Source organism: Danio rerio, chromosome 17 (assembly GCF_052040795.2).
Source record: "Danio rerio strain M-AB ecotype USA chromosome 17, GRCz13ab, whole genome shotgun sequence".
In the NCBI taxonomy this organism is placed as follows: Eukaryota; Metazoa; Chordata; class Actinopteri; order Cypriniformes; family Danionidae; genus Danio; species Danio rerio.
Genome location: NC_141037.1, coordinates 31,602,199 through 31,618,733, shown reverse-complemented (window position 1 = coordinate 31,618,733; position 16,535 = coordinate 31,602,199). Strand labels below are relative to the sequence as shown.

Here is a 16,535-nt window from a genome sequence, read left to right as displayed (position 1 = left end):
AATAATGGCCCAATCTCCCACAGACATCCTTATCCACTAGAGACACCAGCCTCCCTACAAGACAGATTACAGTGCAACCCATGCTAATGTGCACATGGGACGGACATCACAGAGCAAAAATTAATGTGGCCCCAATGTCCCAGAATACACAACGCTTCTGCTGCTTGCCGGCTGTTTCACTTACTGCTTTCATTGCCACTGAATTGCATTTTAATAGGGTAGTTTTTATTCATTGAAAGCCATTAAGGAAAGTTTGACTTCTCGCAGGGGATCTTTTGGCAGTGCAGACCAATGCCCAGTGACAACACCCTAGGAGGCCACCAAAACAGAGAAAGGGGGAGTGGAAGAGGATGTAGAGGGAGAAAAAAAAGAGAGAAATATGTATGGATGCATCTATTCAGTCTTCTTGTGCGCCTGTAAAGCAACTTAAAGGATGACACTGGCTTTAAAAAATTAAAATTAAATGTATAAGTCATTAAAAAGGAAAAGGAAATTAAGATAAAATATACAAGCAAAAAAGAAATTAATTTATCACAAAACACTAAATAAATAATAAATAAATGAACAAAAGAAAGAAATATTAAATAAATACATTTTAAAAATTATTTTTGGTTTGTTCATCCTCATGTCTTTGCTGGAATTCTATTATTTTCTCATTTTTATTATTAATTTCTACATATTATTTTGCACATTTTAAATAATAGTTTAGACTATAAACCAATTCATCTGAAAATAAATTTAAAAATGTCCAAATTAAATCACATTTAAAGATAATAAACATTTTTGTTTGTGCTACTTAATGTAATATTTTTTTATTGACCAATATTAAATAATATTTGACATATTTGTATAATTAATATTTGACATATTTGTATAATTTAATAATCAAATTAATAAATTGCCTCACAAAATATTTACAGTGTTGAACAACAGTGCTCAAATACTTCACAGTCCAAGTACTTCCCTGTCAAACTATAAGCCGACTAGTCCACAATGGAGCTGTTTGTTTCTCTAAATCATGGTAATCCACCCCAGCATTATCTACACTGCTGAAGAGACACATCACTAGGACTGAAATTAAGCTGGCTATGAAAAAGAAAGAGAGAGGCAACATTTTGGTGGCTCTTTGAAACATTCCGGAGGAAATTAGCAGGAAACGAAAGTGGCATACTGGATCAAAAAGACTCTAATCATGCTTCGCCATGCCCTGCAGACACCACATGTATAATACGATTTACACAGTAACCACCTCTCCTATTACAGCCTGTTTGGGGTATTCTGTGTTAATGGGGTTAGCTAATTTACTGTTTAAAGTCAGAGCAAGAAGGGGAGAAAAAAATTAAACGTGATTAAAAAACAGTGCACATTGAGCTTGTAATTAAAATAAAACAGAAGGGTTTTAAAACAGAGATGGTACTGCTGAAGTAATGCTGTGAAAAAAATGTTATTATGGTAATCCGCTGCAATAATTAGACAGCAGAGAGGACCACTAATAATGTCCCAGCAAGGATGAAACGCAGTATAGGGCTAATAATAGTCAAATAAGGCTGTATTTTTGTCCAGCGTTGCGGTTGTTTGTTAACTTATTTAGCAACTAACCCCACTTGAGATTAAACCATCTGCTCCGGACTTAAAGTTCAGGGCTTTTCTTGTTGTGTGATTAATGTGCATCTACACAATGTCACATGTAGGGGTCTCAGCACTCAATTTACACTACTATACTTGGAAATATGTGTTCATATTAACATTTACGGTGGCCTCAAAGAATATTTGAACATTTTTGCATGCGACTTGAAGCCATACTAACTATAACCAAAAATGAAAATGCAATTATTTTTATCTGCCTTCTCATTGTTTCAAATCTCTAAGACTTTCTTATATAGAAAAGAAAGGATATTTTGTATAAGTTGACAATAGGGTGCGTGAATTTTATACATTTATGTCATTAGAGATTGGTCATTCAAGATCTTGTACAGTGGAATTTCACCCCATTATCAAGTACGGCTACAGAATGTATTCCATTGACTGTATCTAGCTCCAGATCAATACATACATGCGTTTCGCACAATCTCTAGCGCAGGCATGTGTGCATGCTAGCACTTGTGTGTGTGACTTACGTCTGGTCGATGACGCGAGTCCTCCACTCGTGCAGTTTGAGCTCCTCTCTGGCCTCCTCCAGGGCAGTGATGGATGTGGCCACGCGCAGGCTTGGCTCCAGGGGCCGATAGCGCTGCTGCTGCACCTCCAGAGCTGGGCGAAAGGGCCCCTGACAGGTACGGGGGATAAGGTAAATGTTTTATTGCCCAGACCCGCCTGCCTCGTTATTGATGAGGCCCCTGTGGACGGCCAGCTGGACCCTCCAAAGCCCCAGCCTTTTCATCCAAGACATTAACAAACCCTGACCAGTGCTGATAATGATAGGATGACCATATAGTAAAGGCCCAGAAGAGGGCGAGGTGGTGGAAACTTTAAGTAAAAGAACAAGATTTCATACTCGGAAAGATAAAAAGTTACACAAACTGTCACTGGGATGATATAAAAACATACACATTTTTACTTTTAGGGTCCACATTGGTACCTTAGATATACTGTGCATATTAGTATAGTAAAATCAGTTCATTTTAGTATTACTAAAAAGTGCAAAAGTGTACCATCTTTCGGATGCGACTTTAAACTGAGGTCCTAATTCTTTGTGGTCATTAAAAATCCCATGGCACTTCTCATAAGAATAGTGATGTAGCCCCGGTGTCCTGGCAAAATTCCCTCCACTGGCCCTTACCAATCATGACCTACCAATCATCCCTATCCACTGAATTGGCTCTATGACTGTCTCTCCACTCCACCAATAGATGTAGTGAGCACACTGGCGTTGTTGTCCTGTGGCTGCCGTCACATCATCCAAGTGGATGTTGCACACTGGTGGTTGTGTGGAGAGACCCCTCCTCATGGATCACTTTGAGTGTATGGCCATACATGATAAATGCGCTATATAAATACCCACATTACATTACATTACATAACCTTACCTTTTGTAAAGGTACTACCCAAGCTTTTTAGGCATTTTGTCTTTGTTGGCTAATAACAGAAACTGTTTTAAACTGTTTTAACTGCAATAGTGCTGATAAAAAGTACATTATACCTAGTGCAATATGCTACATTGGCATATGAATTTAGCAATAAAACCAGTGTTCATTTTGTCTACAAAAAAGGCTTGACACAAACAGAAACTGGACAGGTCTGTGACAGTAATGTGACGGAATGTGTGCACTCCGTTCTGCTCATCATGAAGTGGATTATAATAAAAATTAATGTTGGTTAGTTTTTATCTCTTTGGCTTAATTTGAGTCTTGTCTTTTCTCGTCAGCAATAATGTACTGTTCATTCATTAGATGAGCAGATCAGAGTGTAGGCATTCATAGTTTTCAGTCACATTGCCTGTTGCGTATGACATGTCAAGTTTATGTTCGTCAAGATATAGGCAACAAACATTTTCACCCTTATTTTTATTGACAAAATTAGAGCTGAATTTTACTTACACACGTCAGTTAATTTTAACACAAATTTCTGACATGAAAAACTGGATTAGTGCATACAAATCTAAACTAAAAATTTTTTCATTTTCAAGTGCTTTAAGAGTAATAAATCGGCACTTCCGACTAACTGGGAGACAGATGAAAATGATCTTTTATTGTTAATATTTTTACACTAAGGTTTGTTAGTTACCATTAACTAACAATGAGCAGAATCACTGTTTATTAATCTGTTTTCATGCTGTTTAATAAGCATTATTAGCTCATGTTAGCTCAGTTCCATTAAATTACACTTGTAAATACACAGTAAAAATGTGTATTTGTTAATGTTTAAAGTACCGTTAATTAAGATTTTTAAATAATTTATAAGAGTCTCATAATTTAGACTAATCTAGTTCTAGAATGTAATGGAAAAATAAAAGTTGCTTCAACCAGGGAAACCACTGTAGCTTTTTTTCATTTAAATTTATGTTTGCATCGATAACAAATGCGATAACAAATGTCATCTGATGTTCTGTGTGATAATTTAACTAAATCACTTGGATGACAGATTTTAATGTAAGCTTCCCAAAATACCCAAATAAAGTGTTTTTATGTTATCTTGCTGAAATAATGTTTAATGTGATATCCCAAAATGCACATAGAAATACATGGATGGAAACAGCTATTGCAGCACAAAAGCTTCCAAGTAGGCCAAAACAGAAGTTTTCATGCACTATCCTTTTTAACTGTTGCAGACACACTTGTGGCACAGCTCTGCGCATAACCTAATGTTTTGGTTGCTCTTAGTTTAAATGTGACCTTCAGACATTGCTGCTTTTAATTCATGCTGGCGCAACACTCTCTGCCCTTGATACTATCAAGACCAGATCAGCACCTGGCACTGACCAATCCCCTTACTTCCCCTAACAATACACATAATCAATCTATCACTCGCAGATGCTTATCACACAGGGAGAGATGCTTATGGAGGGGGCTCCACCTCAGACCACTAATAATTGGGAGAGAGAGAGAGATGGCATGAGGGAAGGGGTGCTTATTCTGGGGTCTTTGTAAGGGCAAAATGTAGATAAATAATGCATCTTCATCTATTGCACATTTTGTGAAAGATGTGGCAGTTTTTCTTTTAATGAATTCCCACTAACTGGGCCCAGCTGGAGTGAAAAGCCAGCCCAGGGAGAAGAACTGGGGCTCTAATAAAAAGAAATGACTCACGCTTCATTTCTGCTCACTTATGTTTTACATTAATAGAAACCAATAATAAGAACCAGTTACCATAAAAGTCATGGACCGTAAATAACACAAATGGCAAATACGTATCATCAAATCTCTCTCACAGCTGGACAAGATGACATGCTAGATTTGGAAGTACTTAAAGATATTCTTTATCGGGGCACCTTTACATGTTGCAGTATTCCCTTGCTGAGAGTCCTGTAATGGGATCCATGGAATAAAGAGGCTTGGGTTGACAGGCGTGCTTATCACCGGTTATCTGGCTGTCTAAATGCTTTGACGGTATCCAGGCGAGAAGGGAGACACGTTTAATGATATTATTCCAGTTTTACAGCAAGTATTCAGAAATGATCTTACGGAGGCAATAAATCCTGGCTTTAATCATAGTTATCTTAAGATCTCTTTTGTTAATTGTCACCACACTGTGTCTTCGTTTTGAGGACATTTCATTGGTTTGGTTGAGAGGAATGTCAATATTAGTTATGAACATACATATAAATTTAATATAAAGGATTTTCAGTGTTTAAAGGCAAATAAATGTACCTGTATAACAGTATTGCATTAATCTCATTTACCGCTTGCTGCATTTCATAACAATTGGGTAATAGTTCTGTCATTATTTACTCTATTGCTGTTCCAATCTTGTAATGCTGCGTTCTCACCAGATGCGGATGAAGCGTCAAACACAAGTTATTTACATGTGAAGCCAATGCAAAGACGCGAATAGACATCCTATGGGGTGAATGAAGCGCCACAAGTGATCGTTTTGTATGTTTGTTTGTTGTGCTTAATGCGCGAATCACTCGACTTGGAAAAGCTGAACTTCAGTGGACATTTGCGCTGCTCTTGTAGGGGAATGATTATGAGGGAAAATCCTTTTGCCGACTGGACAACAATTCATCAAACTGGGCTCGGCTCAGTCTGAAGCACCACCGAAAGCCTCCATCATCCAGGAATAGTTTCTGGAGGATCTGATGAACTCACAGAGCTGGGTGAACCTCTGATAGTATCTTGTGGACTCAGACACAGCGTCAAACGAATATACACTGTTTTTCAGCCTTCCTTAAGCAAATAAAAAACAGCTACTCTCTCAATAAAATCCATGTTGGTCATTTAGCAACAAACCTAAAGTCACCGAGCAGACAATAGCCTTGCCCATGACGTGAATCCGTGACTAATGTAAAGTGAATTTGACGTGCAAATGAAGCGTATTTGATGCGCAAATGAACAAGTAAACACAAAATGTTCACGCGTCTATTTATTTGTGAATATCACAATTTATTTGCGCGTGCTGCATCTGGTGTGAATGCAGCATAAAGGTATTGAAGTATCTTCTGGTTGCTCTTTTCTATGCAAATGATTCTTAAAAGGAGCTTCAGTTTTCAATCAAGACTAAAAAAATGGCTAAAATATTCTGTAAATTTTTTGTAATTGTAATGTTTTTGTACAAAAATAAATGCTGCCTTGGTAATATAATATAATATAATATAATATAATATAATATAATATAATATAATATAATATAATATAATATAATATAATATAATATAATATAATTAAGAGACCACTGCAAAGTCGGCTTAATAATTGAGCTTTAGTTGGTATATTTAAAATAAGAATGTTTCAGTACTGTCAATGTGTCTTCAAAACTTCAAATAATAATAATATAAACATTTAAACCATATATTTGCAGAAATTATTCATATAAATTTTTCACGTATTTAGACTAAATATTTGTGCGAAACCATTTACATGTACAGTTAGCAACATAATACGAAACACTGGATTACATTATTAGATCTAGATAAGGTCTTGCTCATAAGATCTAATCGTTTGCTAATTAGACAACACTACTCAAAACGACAAGAATGGCAAGTTTGTAAATCAAGATTTTGATTAAATAACAACTAATTCTATCCGTTTAGGAGTTCTCAAATGAGTTAAGAATCACACAAGTCATGTGGAAATATTTTTGGAATCCCTTCTGATTTCTGTCTTTTTACGTTGCACTGAAGTAAGGAGATCAATCATGTTGGTATTATTGGAACAACAAGTCAGTGAATAAAACCATAATTTAAGTTTTTGTACAAACTCCTCCTTTAAGGAAGTATTGGGGTAGGTCTTACCTGTGTCTTTTTATGAATAGGCGGCAATCGCTCTCTGTTCGGCATAACACTGGAGAGATCAGGGGTTATATTAGGGGTTTTCCTCTCTTTAGGAGCCGACCGCACCAAAAGCGGTTTCACTGTTCTCAATCTCAGCTCCATCTCATCGGGCTCTGCTCTGAATGGTGAATTGAAAACACCTGGGCACTAAGATGAGCACACAAACACAGACACACAAAAAAGGAGAACAAACAATGTTATGCTTCCATTAACATAATGAAGAGAATGTGTGTCTATGTAAATGACTGCCCTTAAACCCTGTAGAGAAACCTTCAAACCTAACCCATTTGCTAGCAATTGACTGCTAACAGCTTCCATTGTACCTCTCATCACAGGTATCCATGCAAAACTCACAGCAAAACACATTTAGCTCTCAGAAAAAGAAACCCACTTTAATCGGTCGACCACAGCAAAACAATTATACTTGTCACCTCCCCTGAATGGACACAAATCCATCACTCTGGCATGTGTCATGTCTGCTAGCGTAAATGTCTGCTAGCTAACTACGAGCCGTCTCATCTTACCAAAGCACTTTGGTGATGCTTGGCCTGCGGTATATCAGCTAGAATAATTAGTCTCTAATCAGACGCTTCCTTAATTAGAAGCTTTGTTTTTATATTGTATTTGTTAATAACTTGCAGAGGTAATTCGCTTGCAAAGTCTAACTTCACACTTAAAGCTTTCCAAGTCAGAATGCTCTATCAACAGCCAAAATGTTTGTGAAGTATTCAATTTAGTGTAATATATGACTAAACAGTGGTCATAAACGTATATTGAATTTCTCAACTGAAATGAATAGAAGCTCGCACTCAGAAACAGTATTACATACGTCACATATGAACTAGCAGACACATGTTGGTAAAGCTCCTGCGTAGGTTTGTATAGTATAGCTTTGGGTGTCACATGGTGGGAGGTACAGCGCAAACTCTCAACTTGCCTCGGACTTACAGGAAAAGAGCAATGATGTTGACCCTCGTACCGAGGAACTACATCTATGTCAGCACAGCCACTTTTGTCCAGCGAAATTTTCTCTGGTTAACGATGAACCATGGGAGACCCATCCATTTCACTGAGACAAGGTCAGACTGTGGGAACATAAGTTGCCCAGCGTAGAGACACAGAGAGTGAGAATGAGAAAAACAGGGAGGGGGAAAGCTGAGAGTCAGAAAACTCGGAGGAGAGTTAAACCCTTCCTGCACTGACAAGCACTTAAGCCCGGGTTTGAGCTTTTAAATGATGTTTGTTTTTTGGATGTTTTCTTTAATCGATCAATGATTTTCTTGTCATATTCAATATATATTCAGGCTTTATGCAGCGAATATAATATAATATAATATAATATAATATAATATAATATAATATAATATAATATATATAATATAATATAATATAATATAATATAATATAATATAATATAATATAATATAATATAATATAATATAATATAATATAATAAAATATAATAAATTGCTTACTGCATTCTAACAAGCACTGTGGTTGACAAGATAAATATATAATATAAATAAATATATAATTTCAAGTATTTGTTTTTCTAGTAGACTCGAATCCAATCTGGTAATGTTATATACAATTCAAAATTGTAAGTTGAAAGTCCACTGTAAAAAAATATCTGTAAATGGACTGTTTTTTCCACTTAATTATGCTTTTAAATTGCATTATGGAACCTTGATTGTTCCCCCAAAGGTTTACGTAGTTGAAAAGTTTGTAAAAGTGACTTTTGTTGACATTTTTATTAGTTTAAAGTGATATATTGTCTGGGTTGGTGTTGTTTATTATGGTACAAAACCTGGATATAAGCGTCAATAAAAGTCACTTTGTTAAACTGTAGAGTTGAATTTCAACATCAAAAGTTGACAGAGCAAAGATAAAACTCCCATAATGCAATTCACAACCGTAAATAAACACAAAATACGAAAACATATCAATTCCAATATCAATTCCTGGGGGTCCATGTTACTAATAACCTGACTTGGTCTCTCCATACCACTTGTCTTGCGAAGAAAGCGCACCAGCGACTGCACTTTCTGAGAAGGTTGAAAAGAGCACATCTCAGCCAATCAATCCTCACAACTTTTTACAGAGGAGCTGTTGAGAGTGTTCTTACAAATGGCATCTCCCTTTGGTATGAGAATAGCAGTGTGTCTGATAAGAACACCATTAAGAGGATCATAAAGTCAGCTGAAAGGTCTGTTGGAGTCAAAATGACATCTATCGAGGAACTTTACCAACGCCGTTGTCTGTCTAGGGCAAATAACATTTTTGGGGATCCAACCCACCCTGGTCATAGCCTGCTCTCACTCATGCCATCAGGCAGGCGTTACAGAAGTCTGAGGAGCAAATCAGTGCGGTTTCGAGATAGTTTTTATCCTGTCATTATAAGACTTTTAAATAATACCATTTCTTAAGCATTGTTGAAAGCTAGTGTTAAATAATAAATAAATTTGTTAAACTAGCATAAATTGTTAATATTACAACAAATGGTGAAATAGGTATTTAAGTATTAAATTATTCTCTTCAGAGATTTTTAAAAAATGGGTTATCTTATATAATTATATTTTTTATATTTTATGGAATTATAAAAGCTTATTTATCATGTTAGGATTTTATAGTGTTTTTATAGTGATGTTTTTTCTGTTCTTGTTGGGTCTGTTGCAACGTAATTTCGTTCTGCATTACAATTCTATTGTGATGATTTGAATGACATAAATAAAGGAAACTGGAAACATATATTTTTTTACATTGTCTGTTTTTTAATTAATATTTTTTGTTACTTTTTCAAAACTATTAAATTTGTTATATAAACAAATCTATTGCTGTTGAACATACTATTCATAGTTTCACAGAATTACTATTCACAGAAATATTAATTTAGTAAGAATCAAGTGAGGCTGAAGACTGAGGGAATGCTTATTTCTTTTTCAACCTTGAACATTTAAACTAAAATATAATACTTATACATGTTGTTATTAATCAGAATTGTAGACTCTAAATATAATGCAATCAATGGGACATGGGGAAAATGGCAGGAAAAAAGTCTCAAACTAAAATGTCAGGTACACAGTAGACAAAAAAGTGATTAGTAAACTAGTCTAGCCACAGTAACCCCATCCCACACACAGCTTTCTCCCTAGTCTAAAGCATCCTTTAACTAGCATGTGGTCTCTCGCATCTGTTGTCCATTAGCCATTAGCTGATGTGTATTATTTCTTGATTTCCTTCTTCAGACTGCAGGCAGCTGGCCAGAATGTCCTCTTGCCCTGTTCACAGTGTAGGCTGGCACTAAGCGTCCAGCGATCAGAGCAGTAAGTTGTGCAAGAGAGCTGCAGTCACATGAGGTTGCGGTGGTAAAGGAGAGACCACAAAAAGAAATATCTGCTCACCCTGCTCCTGCTGCTGAATCAACAACGGCCAGAGCACTTCATCATAATTATCAAGACACATTATAGCCAGAGGGATTTCTCAAAAGAAGATTTATATATATATATATATATATATATATATATATATATATATATATATATATATATATATATATATATATATATATATATATATATATATATATATATATATATATATCAGCAGATGATTGCACAGGTTAGAAGCCCTGGTGTAGGAATAAACGCAGGTCTTCATATTCCACACCGCCAGCGTTCCTATTGATTCTGTGACCTCAAATGAACATGCTTATATGTAGAAGATATACATGCATCTCACCTGTTTAGTACTCAGGAGAAAGTGGAGTCTCTGAGCTTGGATTTTTTTCTCTTGTTCCTCTTTTTCCAGTGCGATTCGCTTTCTCTCTCTCCTCTGGAACTCTGCAAATTCCTCCAGGTCTCTCCTGGGATGGAGAGAACAGTACACATAAACCCTACAGTTTTTTTCAAGTCGCACTTCTGTAAACTCTTCTCAAGTCCCAAGACATCAGACAGCTTTCAGTGCTCTTGTGGATTGTGCAAAAGAACAGCTTTACAGACAGAATAAAAATATGACTGAAGGATGATATAGTCTGAATTCTTGTGATCATTACTAACTGTTTTGTGTATGGTGATGCAATAGTACTTAAGTGCTATTGAGTTTATGCTTTACTTAGGTGTTTATACTAAGAATAAGGCATGACAGGCCAGAGTGATGTGCATGTGAAGTCAAAGGGGTCTTGTTTTATGGTATGTCTATGGTTTAAAATATTTTAATAGGCATTGAGTTAATTTTATTTCATGATTCTATGTGGCAAAAATAAATAAACAGTAGCACAATAGATATTCACAATCAAGTAGATTAAGTAGCTTAGTGTCTTTATAAACATAATACAAATATTAAAACCAAAAATATAGATATTTATACTAGGGCTGGGCGATATGGCAAAAATGCACCCTCAATAATTATTTTCCAATTTGAACGATAATGATATATATTTCGATATAAGTTGCTGATGCTTCCAGATTTAAAAGAGTATCCCAACAATGACTGAAGCCACAAAATTAGAACGTCCATAAATAGCATAACATATTTTCGGCCGATAGATTTTCAGTGGCTGAAAATGTTATACATCTCTAGTATCATCACACTTTTAGATTCCTATTATTACACATTTCTGCTGTGTGATTGGCTCAGATTAATATGGAGTAAAAAAAAGTCCAGAGCTTATCATTGTTATTGACATAAATTTTATTGTGTTTTGATGTAAATCGTTTTTCGGCCCGCCCATAATCTATACTGATCTGAAATAAACAACTTCAAATAATTAAATGTAAAATGCTTATTTAAGTTAAACAATAAACACAAAAAAATTTATTAAGAGGATAGTAACCGAAAAATAAAAATTCCGGGTCTTACTTTATATTAAGTGGCCTTAACTACATGTACTTACATTCAAATGAATACAAAATGCTTACTGTGTTCATAATGTATTGTAGAACACTTGTAGTGTTATTGAGGGTAGGGTTAGGGACAGGTTTGGTAGTATGAATAAGTTTAAGTGTGGGTTAAGTTGTAATTGTAAATGCAATTACAGAAATTAAAATAATCAATAATTACAATCAGGGCTTGACGGTAATTTATTTGATCACCAGCCACTGTGACTAGTAGTTATCCAACTTTACTTGCCACTCGCTATTTTCACTAGCCACAGTTTTGTTGTTGCAAAAATATATTTTATATGCGTGAATTTGACTTTGACATGCAAAATTTACTTGATTTAGATTTTGTGTTTTGTCCACATGCCTCCTCATTCATTTAACTTTTTGTGTGTTATATAAGTTTACTCAATGAGCATGAGCAAATGGATTATGGTTTCATAGTGTCGCATTACAATTAGTTTTTATTTCACATCACTTTTCAGAGCTCAAAATAAGGATTTACCAAATTTGTCTCTAACCACTCTAAAAATAAATACATAATTATTTCTTAGCCACACATTTTAATGTGTCAAAACAAGCAAATATAGCTCTGTACTAATACCTTTTATTTAACAAAACATTTCTTTAAAAAAAAAATAAAAACAGTTCACAGAAATCTGTCCTGGCTAAAGGTCCCAGATCACCAGTTACCTACACATAGATGGGAAGTAAATATATTAAAGCGATGTTATTGTAAAAAAAATTATAATTAAACCATATTAACAAAAAAAAAATACCGTTGATCATCACGCACACGTTAGGCCATTTTATAATCTGTTCAAAGAAGGGTCAAAGCGAAAGCAACCGGAGCTGGAGCTCTTGAAAGCAGCAAGACTGTTGGGTGCATGAGCATAACTTTAGTCTTGTCTATTTGAAAGAGAACCGATCACACCAGTTGCCTTTCCAGGCACAGTTACTTCACACAGGGAAACAGGAGCGCGCACGCGTTTTAAACAGTCGAGCGCAGGTGCTTTAAACACCCGCGCATCACATCAGCTGTTGGCATGAATGATAATTTCTCTCACTCGGTATTCATATGCTTTCTCTCACGAACACAACTATTTTCGTCAGTCATGCTGCTTCTCGATTCTAAGATAGTATTTGCATGCATGTTGGGCCATCTTTTAATGTCTAATCCTGCTTTTAAGAAAACTAGGATTTCAAAATTATTTTCAGCCAGCCAAAGTGGCTAGTATGAGCAGCTGTCTAACCCGCCACCGGTGAAATCTACCCGCATTTGGCGGGTTGGCGGATGTTAATGTAAAGCCCTGATTACAATAACACGGATGTATTTAATCAAGCATAACTACAATTAGGGCTGCAAAGTATATTATTTCAGCATTGATATAGCAATGTGATCATTCGCAATATTCACATCGGGGGTATAAGCAATGTTCAGTCTGGATTATACAACCCAGGCTCATTCTGATTATGTACCCCTATATACATTTGTGAAGAAAGCAAAATACATCCCAGGAGCAACGTTTTTTTTTTTGTTTTTGTTTTCGCGAATCCACCAGATGCCGCTGTGTACACTTTTTTTTTTATCTCAGTTTTCTCTCATGAGTACCATTCGTGCCTGCTCTTCTGTCGACTGGCTGACTGACTGACCAACCGAATGATCCCCCCAACCTCCCCCATCCCTAAAACCCAACTAATAGTCTTTTAAAAAGCACCGATTGACCTGTCTACCCCCTTCCCTAAACCCAACTGCAGTGTTTTGAAAAGCAATCCAAAAAAAAATAAAAAATCCTCGTCTGATTTTTTACCACATTTTCAGAATTTACCACTTTCTCACCCTGTTATTTACTTGTTTATTTTATTTTTTGCCTTCTGTTGTTGTCTTACCTGCTTTCTAGAACCGCTCTTAACCAGACTTGAACCTCATCGTCACTGTCAACTATGCTCTGCATCTCAAGTATGCCGACAGCAGGTCAAGCTACCAGATAAACTGGTAACAGCAGAAAAGCCGACCACATGCAGGTAAGCAGTCAGCTGGGCTGGTCAACCCTAATATTCATTTTAAAGACGAAATGCAGCCATAAATAGCTTTGGCTACATAATTTGCGATCAGAAACCTATTTAGGGCTACGTTTTCAGAATGTGTTGGCATATAATTTTTATTTTGCAAGTGTTTTTTGAGGCCTGTGACTGTGTGAGGATTCTAAAAGCATTCAGGCCTAAGAAAGTATACCAATAGTAACTTTGAAAAATGAATAATGATTAATTTTATTGAATTGTTTATAAAACAAAGACTGTGCAGTATTATTTTCCATTTGATTTTTCAATTGAAATCAAAACAATCAAATGTTGTTTATTTAATTTGTACACTTTTCTTTATTGAAGCCATCTATGCTTGTAGATTGTTTGTTATATTTTATGAACTCCCCTAAAGAATCTTCCCAATAAATCTAAAATGATCAATTCTTCCCAGACAGTTATTCAGGACATCTAGTGAAATTGTATCCATAAGACAATTTGAATTGCAGTATAAAATAATATCGCAATGTGAAAATTTTCCAATATCTTGCAGCCCTTACTACAATGTAAAAATATGTATTTACACAATAAATACATTGTAACAAGTGATTAATTCCAGTGAAAGTACATATTAAGGCTACTTAATATGCAGTGGGACCAAATTCTGTCATCATTTAATCGCGATTTACTTCTTCCCAATGAGTTTGAGTGTTTTCTGTTGAACACAATAGAAACCTGCAAACCACAGACTTCCATACTATTTGTAAATGGCAAAAGTTATCATGAGCTTAGTTTAGCATTAGCTTAGAGCAGTGGTTCTCAAACTGTGGTACGCGTACCACTAGTGGTACGCGGGCTTCCTCCTAGTGGTACGCGGAGGAACCGCTGAATAATGAAAGAAACAATTAACACATTTTTAATCCTTTAATGCGTAATATAACATCGATGTGATCAGCATTGGCTGTTTTGTGAAGCGTACGATCACAGCGCTGTGCTTAGAATGTTTATTTTAGAGCATTGTGTCATAAGCTGCTGAAAATCATTTTCCGAAGTTTAAGAATTGAGTCTGAAGCGTGATTTGACTGACATGAAAAGTAGCCAATCACAGTCGACCTTGTCTAGTTGCGTGAAACGTAAGGGCGGGACAAATGCTTTCTGTGTTGCAGAGACAGAAAAAAACTACTTAAAAACAAATGTTTTGTTGGAATAATGCTTCACGGATGTTTTCACTATAAAGATGTCTAACAGAGTAATTAAACCGCGGACATATTTCCTGCGTTTTTGATGATCTACATACACGTTTCGGTTTCGCTCTCCGACAGCCAGTCGACTCGCCTCTGACCTGTCACTCCTCTAAATGCATTCTGAATGGCGGCGCCGGCGCGGGAATGGAGGTATTGCGCAATTACTCATTTCTACAAATGTTGCGAGTGCTTTATTTTAACACGACAGCGCAGTCATGCACGCAAATCGCTAAAACAGATATGCGAGCTCTTAAATATGCTTTTTTCAAATGAACTGCAAGACCTCTCATGATCGCCTGTGTGCTCAGATTGAATACAATCGCGATCTTTCCACTATTAAAGTAGACATTATTTATCTTTGCTCCTTGACTAAATTTAGTCAAAAGTATTCAGTTATCAAGTATTTAGAATTAGATTGATGCATGATCGATGACAATGCTAATGGTCTTCCTATTTGGCTGTGTTGTGAAGTTAAACTTACTTTTAGCAAAGGTGGAATTTTTTTTGTTTCTTTACGACAAAATAATTATGCTGGAAATGTTTCGGGATGAGGTATTTGTGTGATTTATACATTTAGCTGTATTCTGATCTGTCTTAAAGCATTACAGGTCAAAGCAATCCATTGTTACTTGTTTATTTATCAAAATTAACAATAAGACTCTTAAAGCACTGCTTAGGAAATGTATTGTTGTCACATTTTAAATACCTCAAGTAAAATGAAGTCATTTGTTTTATTTTTTTACTGACAGTGTACTTGTATTTTTTTAAGTTTCTATTTTAGATTAAGATCAAGTGTAAAATAAAATCTACATGTGATGTACAGCTATTTAAGAAACAAATTTGCCATATTGTAAAGAAAAATAGTGTAACAAATGTAAATATTTATTACAATTTAAGCAATTAATCCATTCAATCAGGTTTAAACTTAAAAAAAGCGATTTCCAAATGAAAATCTGATTTTTTTTCAAAAGTAACCAACTATTACTTTTTAAAAGAGTACTTTGTACTTTTACCTAATATTAGTATTATTTACTAAAATTTGTGTTATTTTAGCAGTGTAATAGTATTTTTACTTGAGTACAAAAAAGATATCACAAGCATTTAGTGCAGGTTTATTATATTAATAATATATGATTAATACATACTATTATTAATGGTTTTTATAGGTGCTGGAAAAAGTGCTTAAAATTCCTTGATTTTCATTAGGCTGTGCCTGTATGAACCCTGTCATATGTACATTTAACATATATTTCAAGATTTGTCTGAAAGTGTAGGAATATGACATATAGCCTATATTCATAAGGTCCAAGCAACAACTCCAGCTTTTGATGAATAGGCTACTATGAATACTTGAGATTTAAGTACAGCAGTTTTCTTTTTACTTTTTAAGAACAGGTAATTTTTAATGAACTTTTAAAAGCACATTTTAACTAAAACTTTTTTTTTTATCTGCAAGCACAGTTA

The 16,535-nt window shown here is 35.3% G+C and overlaps 1 protein-coding gene and 1 long non-coding RNA gene across 16 annotated transcripts in view; one reads left to right on the top strand and one right to left on the bottom strand.

The window, feature by feature from the left end:
- spata17 (spermatogenesis associated 17) overlaps positions 1-16,535 on the bottom strand; it is a 67,602-nt gene that overhangs the window by 31,370 nt on the left and 19,697 nt on the right. For all 10 annotated transcript variants that reach the window (XR_015512840.1, XR_015512839.1, NM_001142264.1 and 7 more), the window contains 3 exon segments: positions 10,667-10,790; positions 6,890-7,075; positions 2,118-2,266 (listed from right to left, as the gene is read on the bottom strand). Coding sequence is in view for 8 of the 10 variants with exons in the window: in NM_001142264.1 (NP_001135736.1) it covers positions 2,118-2,266; positions 6,890-7,075; positions 10,667-10,790 (459 nt within the window). In the remaining 2 variants the exon portion in view is untranslated.
- The window catches only part of LOC147833110 (uncharacterized), a 142,073-nt gene that overhangs the window by 119,152 nt on the left and 6,386 nt on the right, over positions 1-16,535 (top strand). For 4 of the 6 annotated variants that reach the window (XR_015513517.1, XR_015513525.1, XR_015513514.1 and 1 more), the window contains one exon: positions 13,707-13,830. This is a non-coding gene — a long non-coding RNA (uncharacterized LOC147833110). Of the gene's footprint in view, positions 1-13,706; positions 14,640-16,535 lie in introns of all 6 variants that reach the window. The other 2 variants (XR_015513513.1, XR_015513522.1) reach the window with 1 other exon arrangement.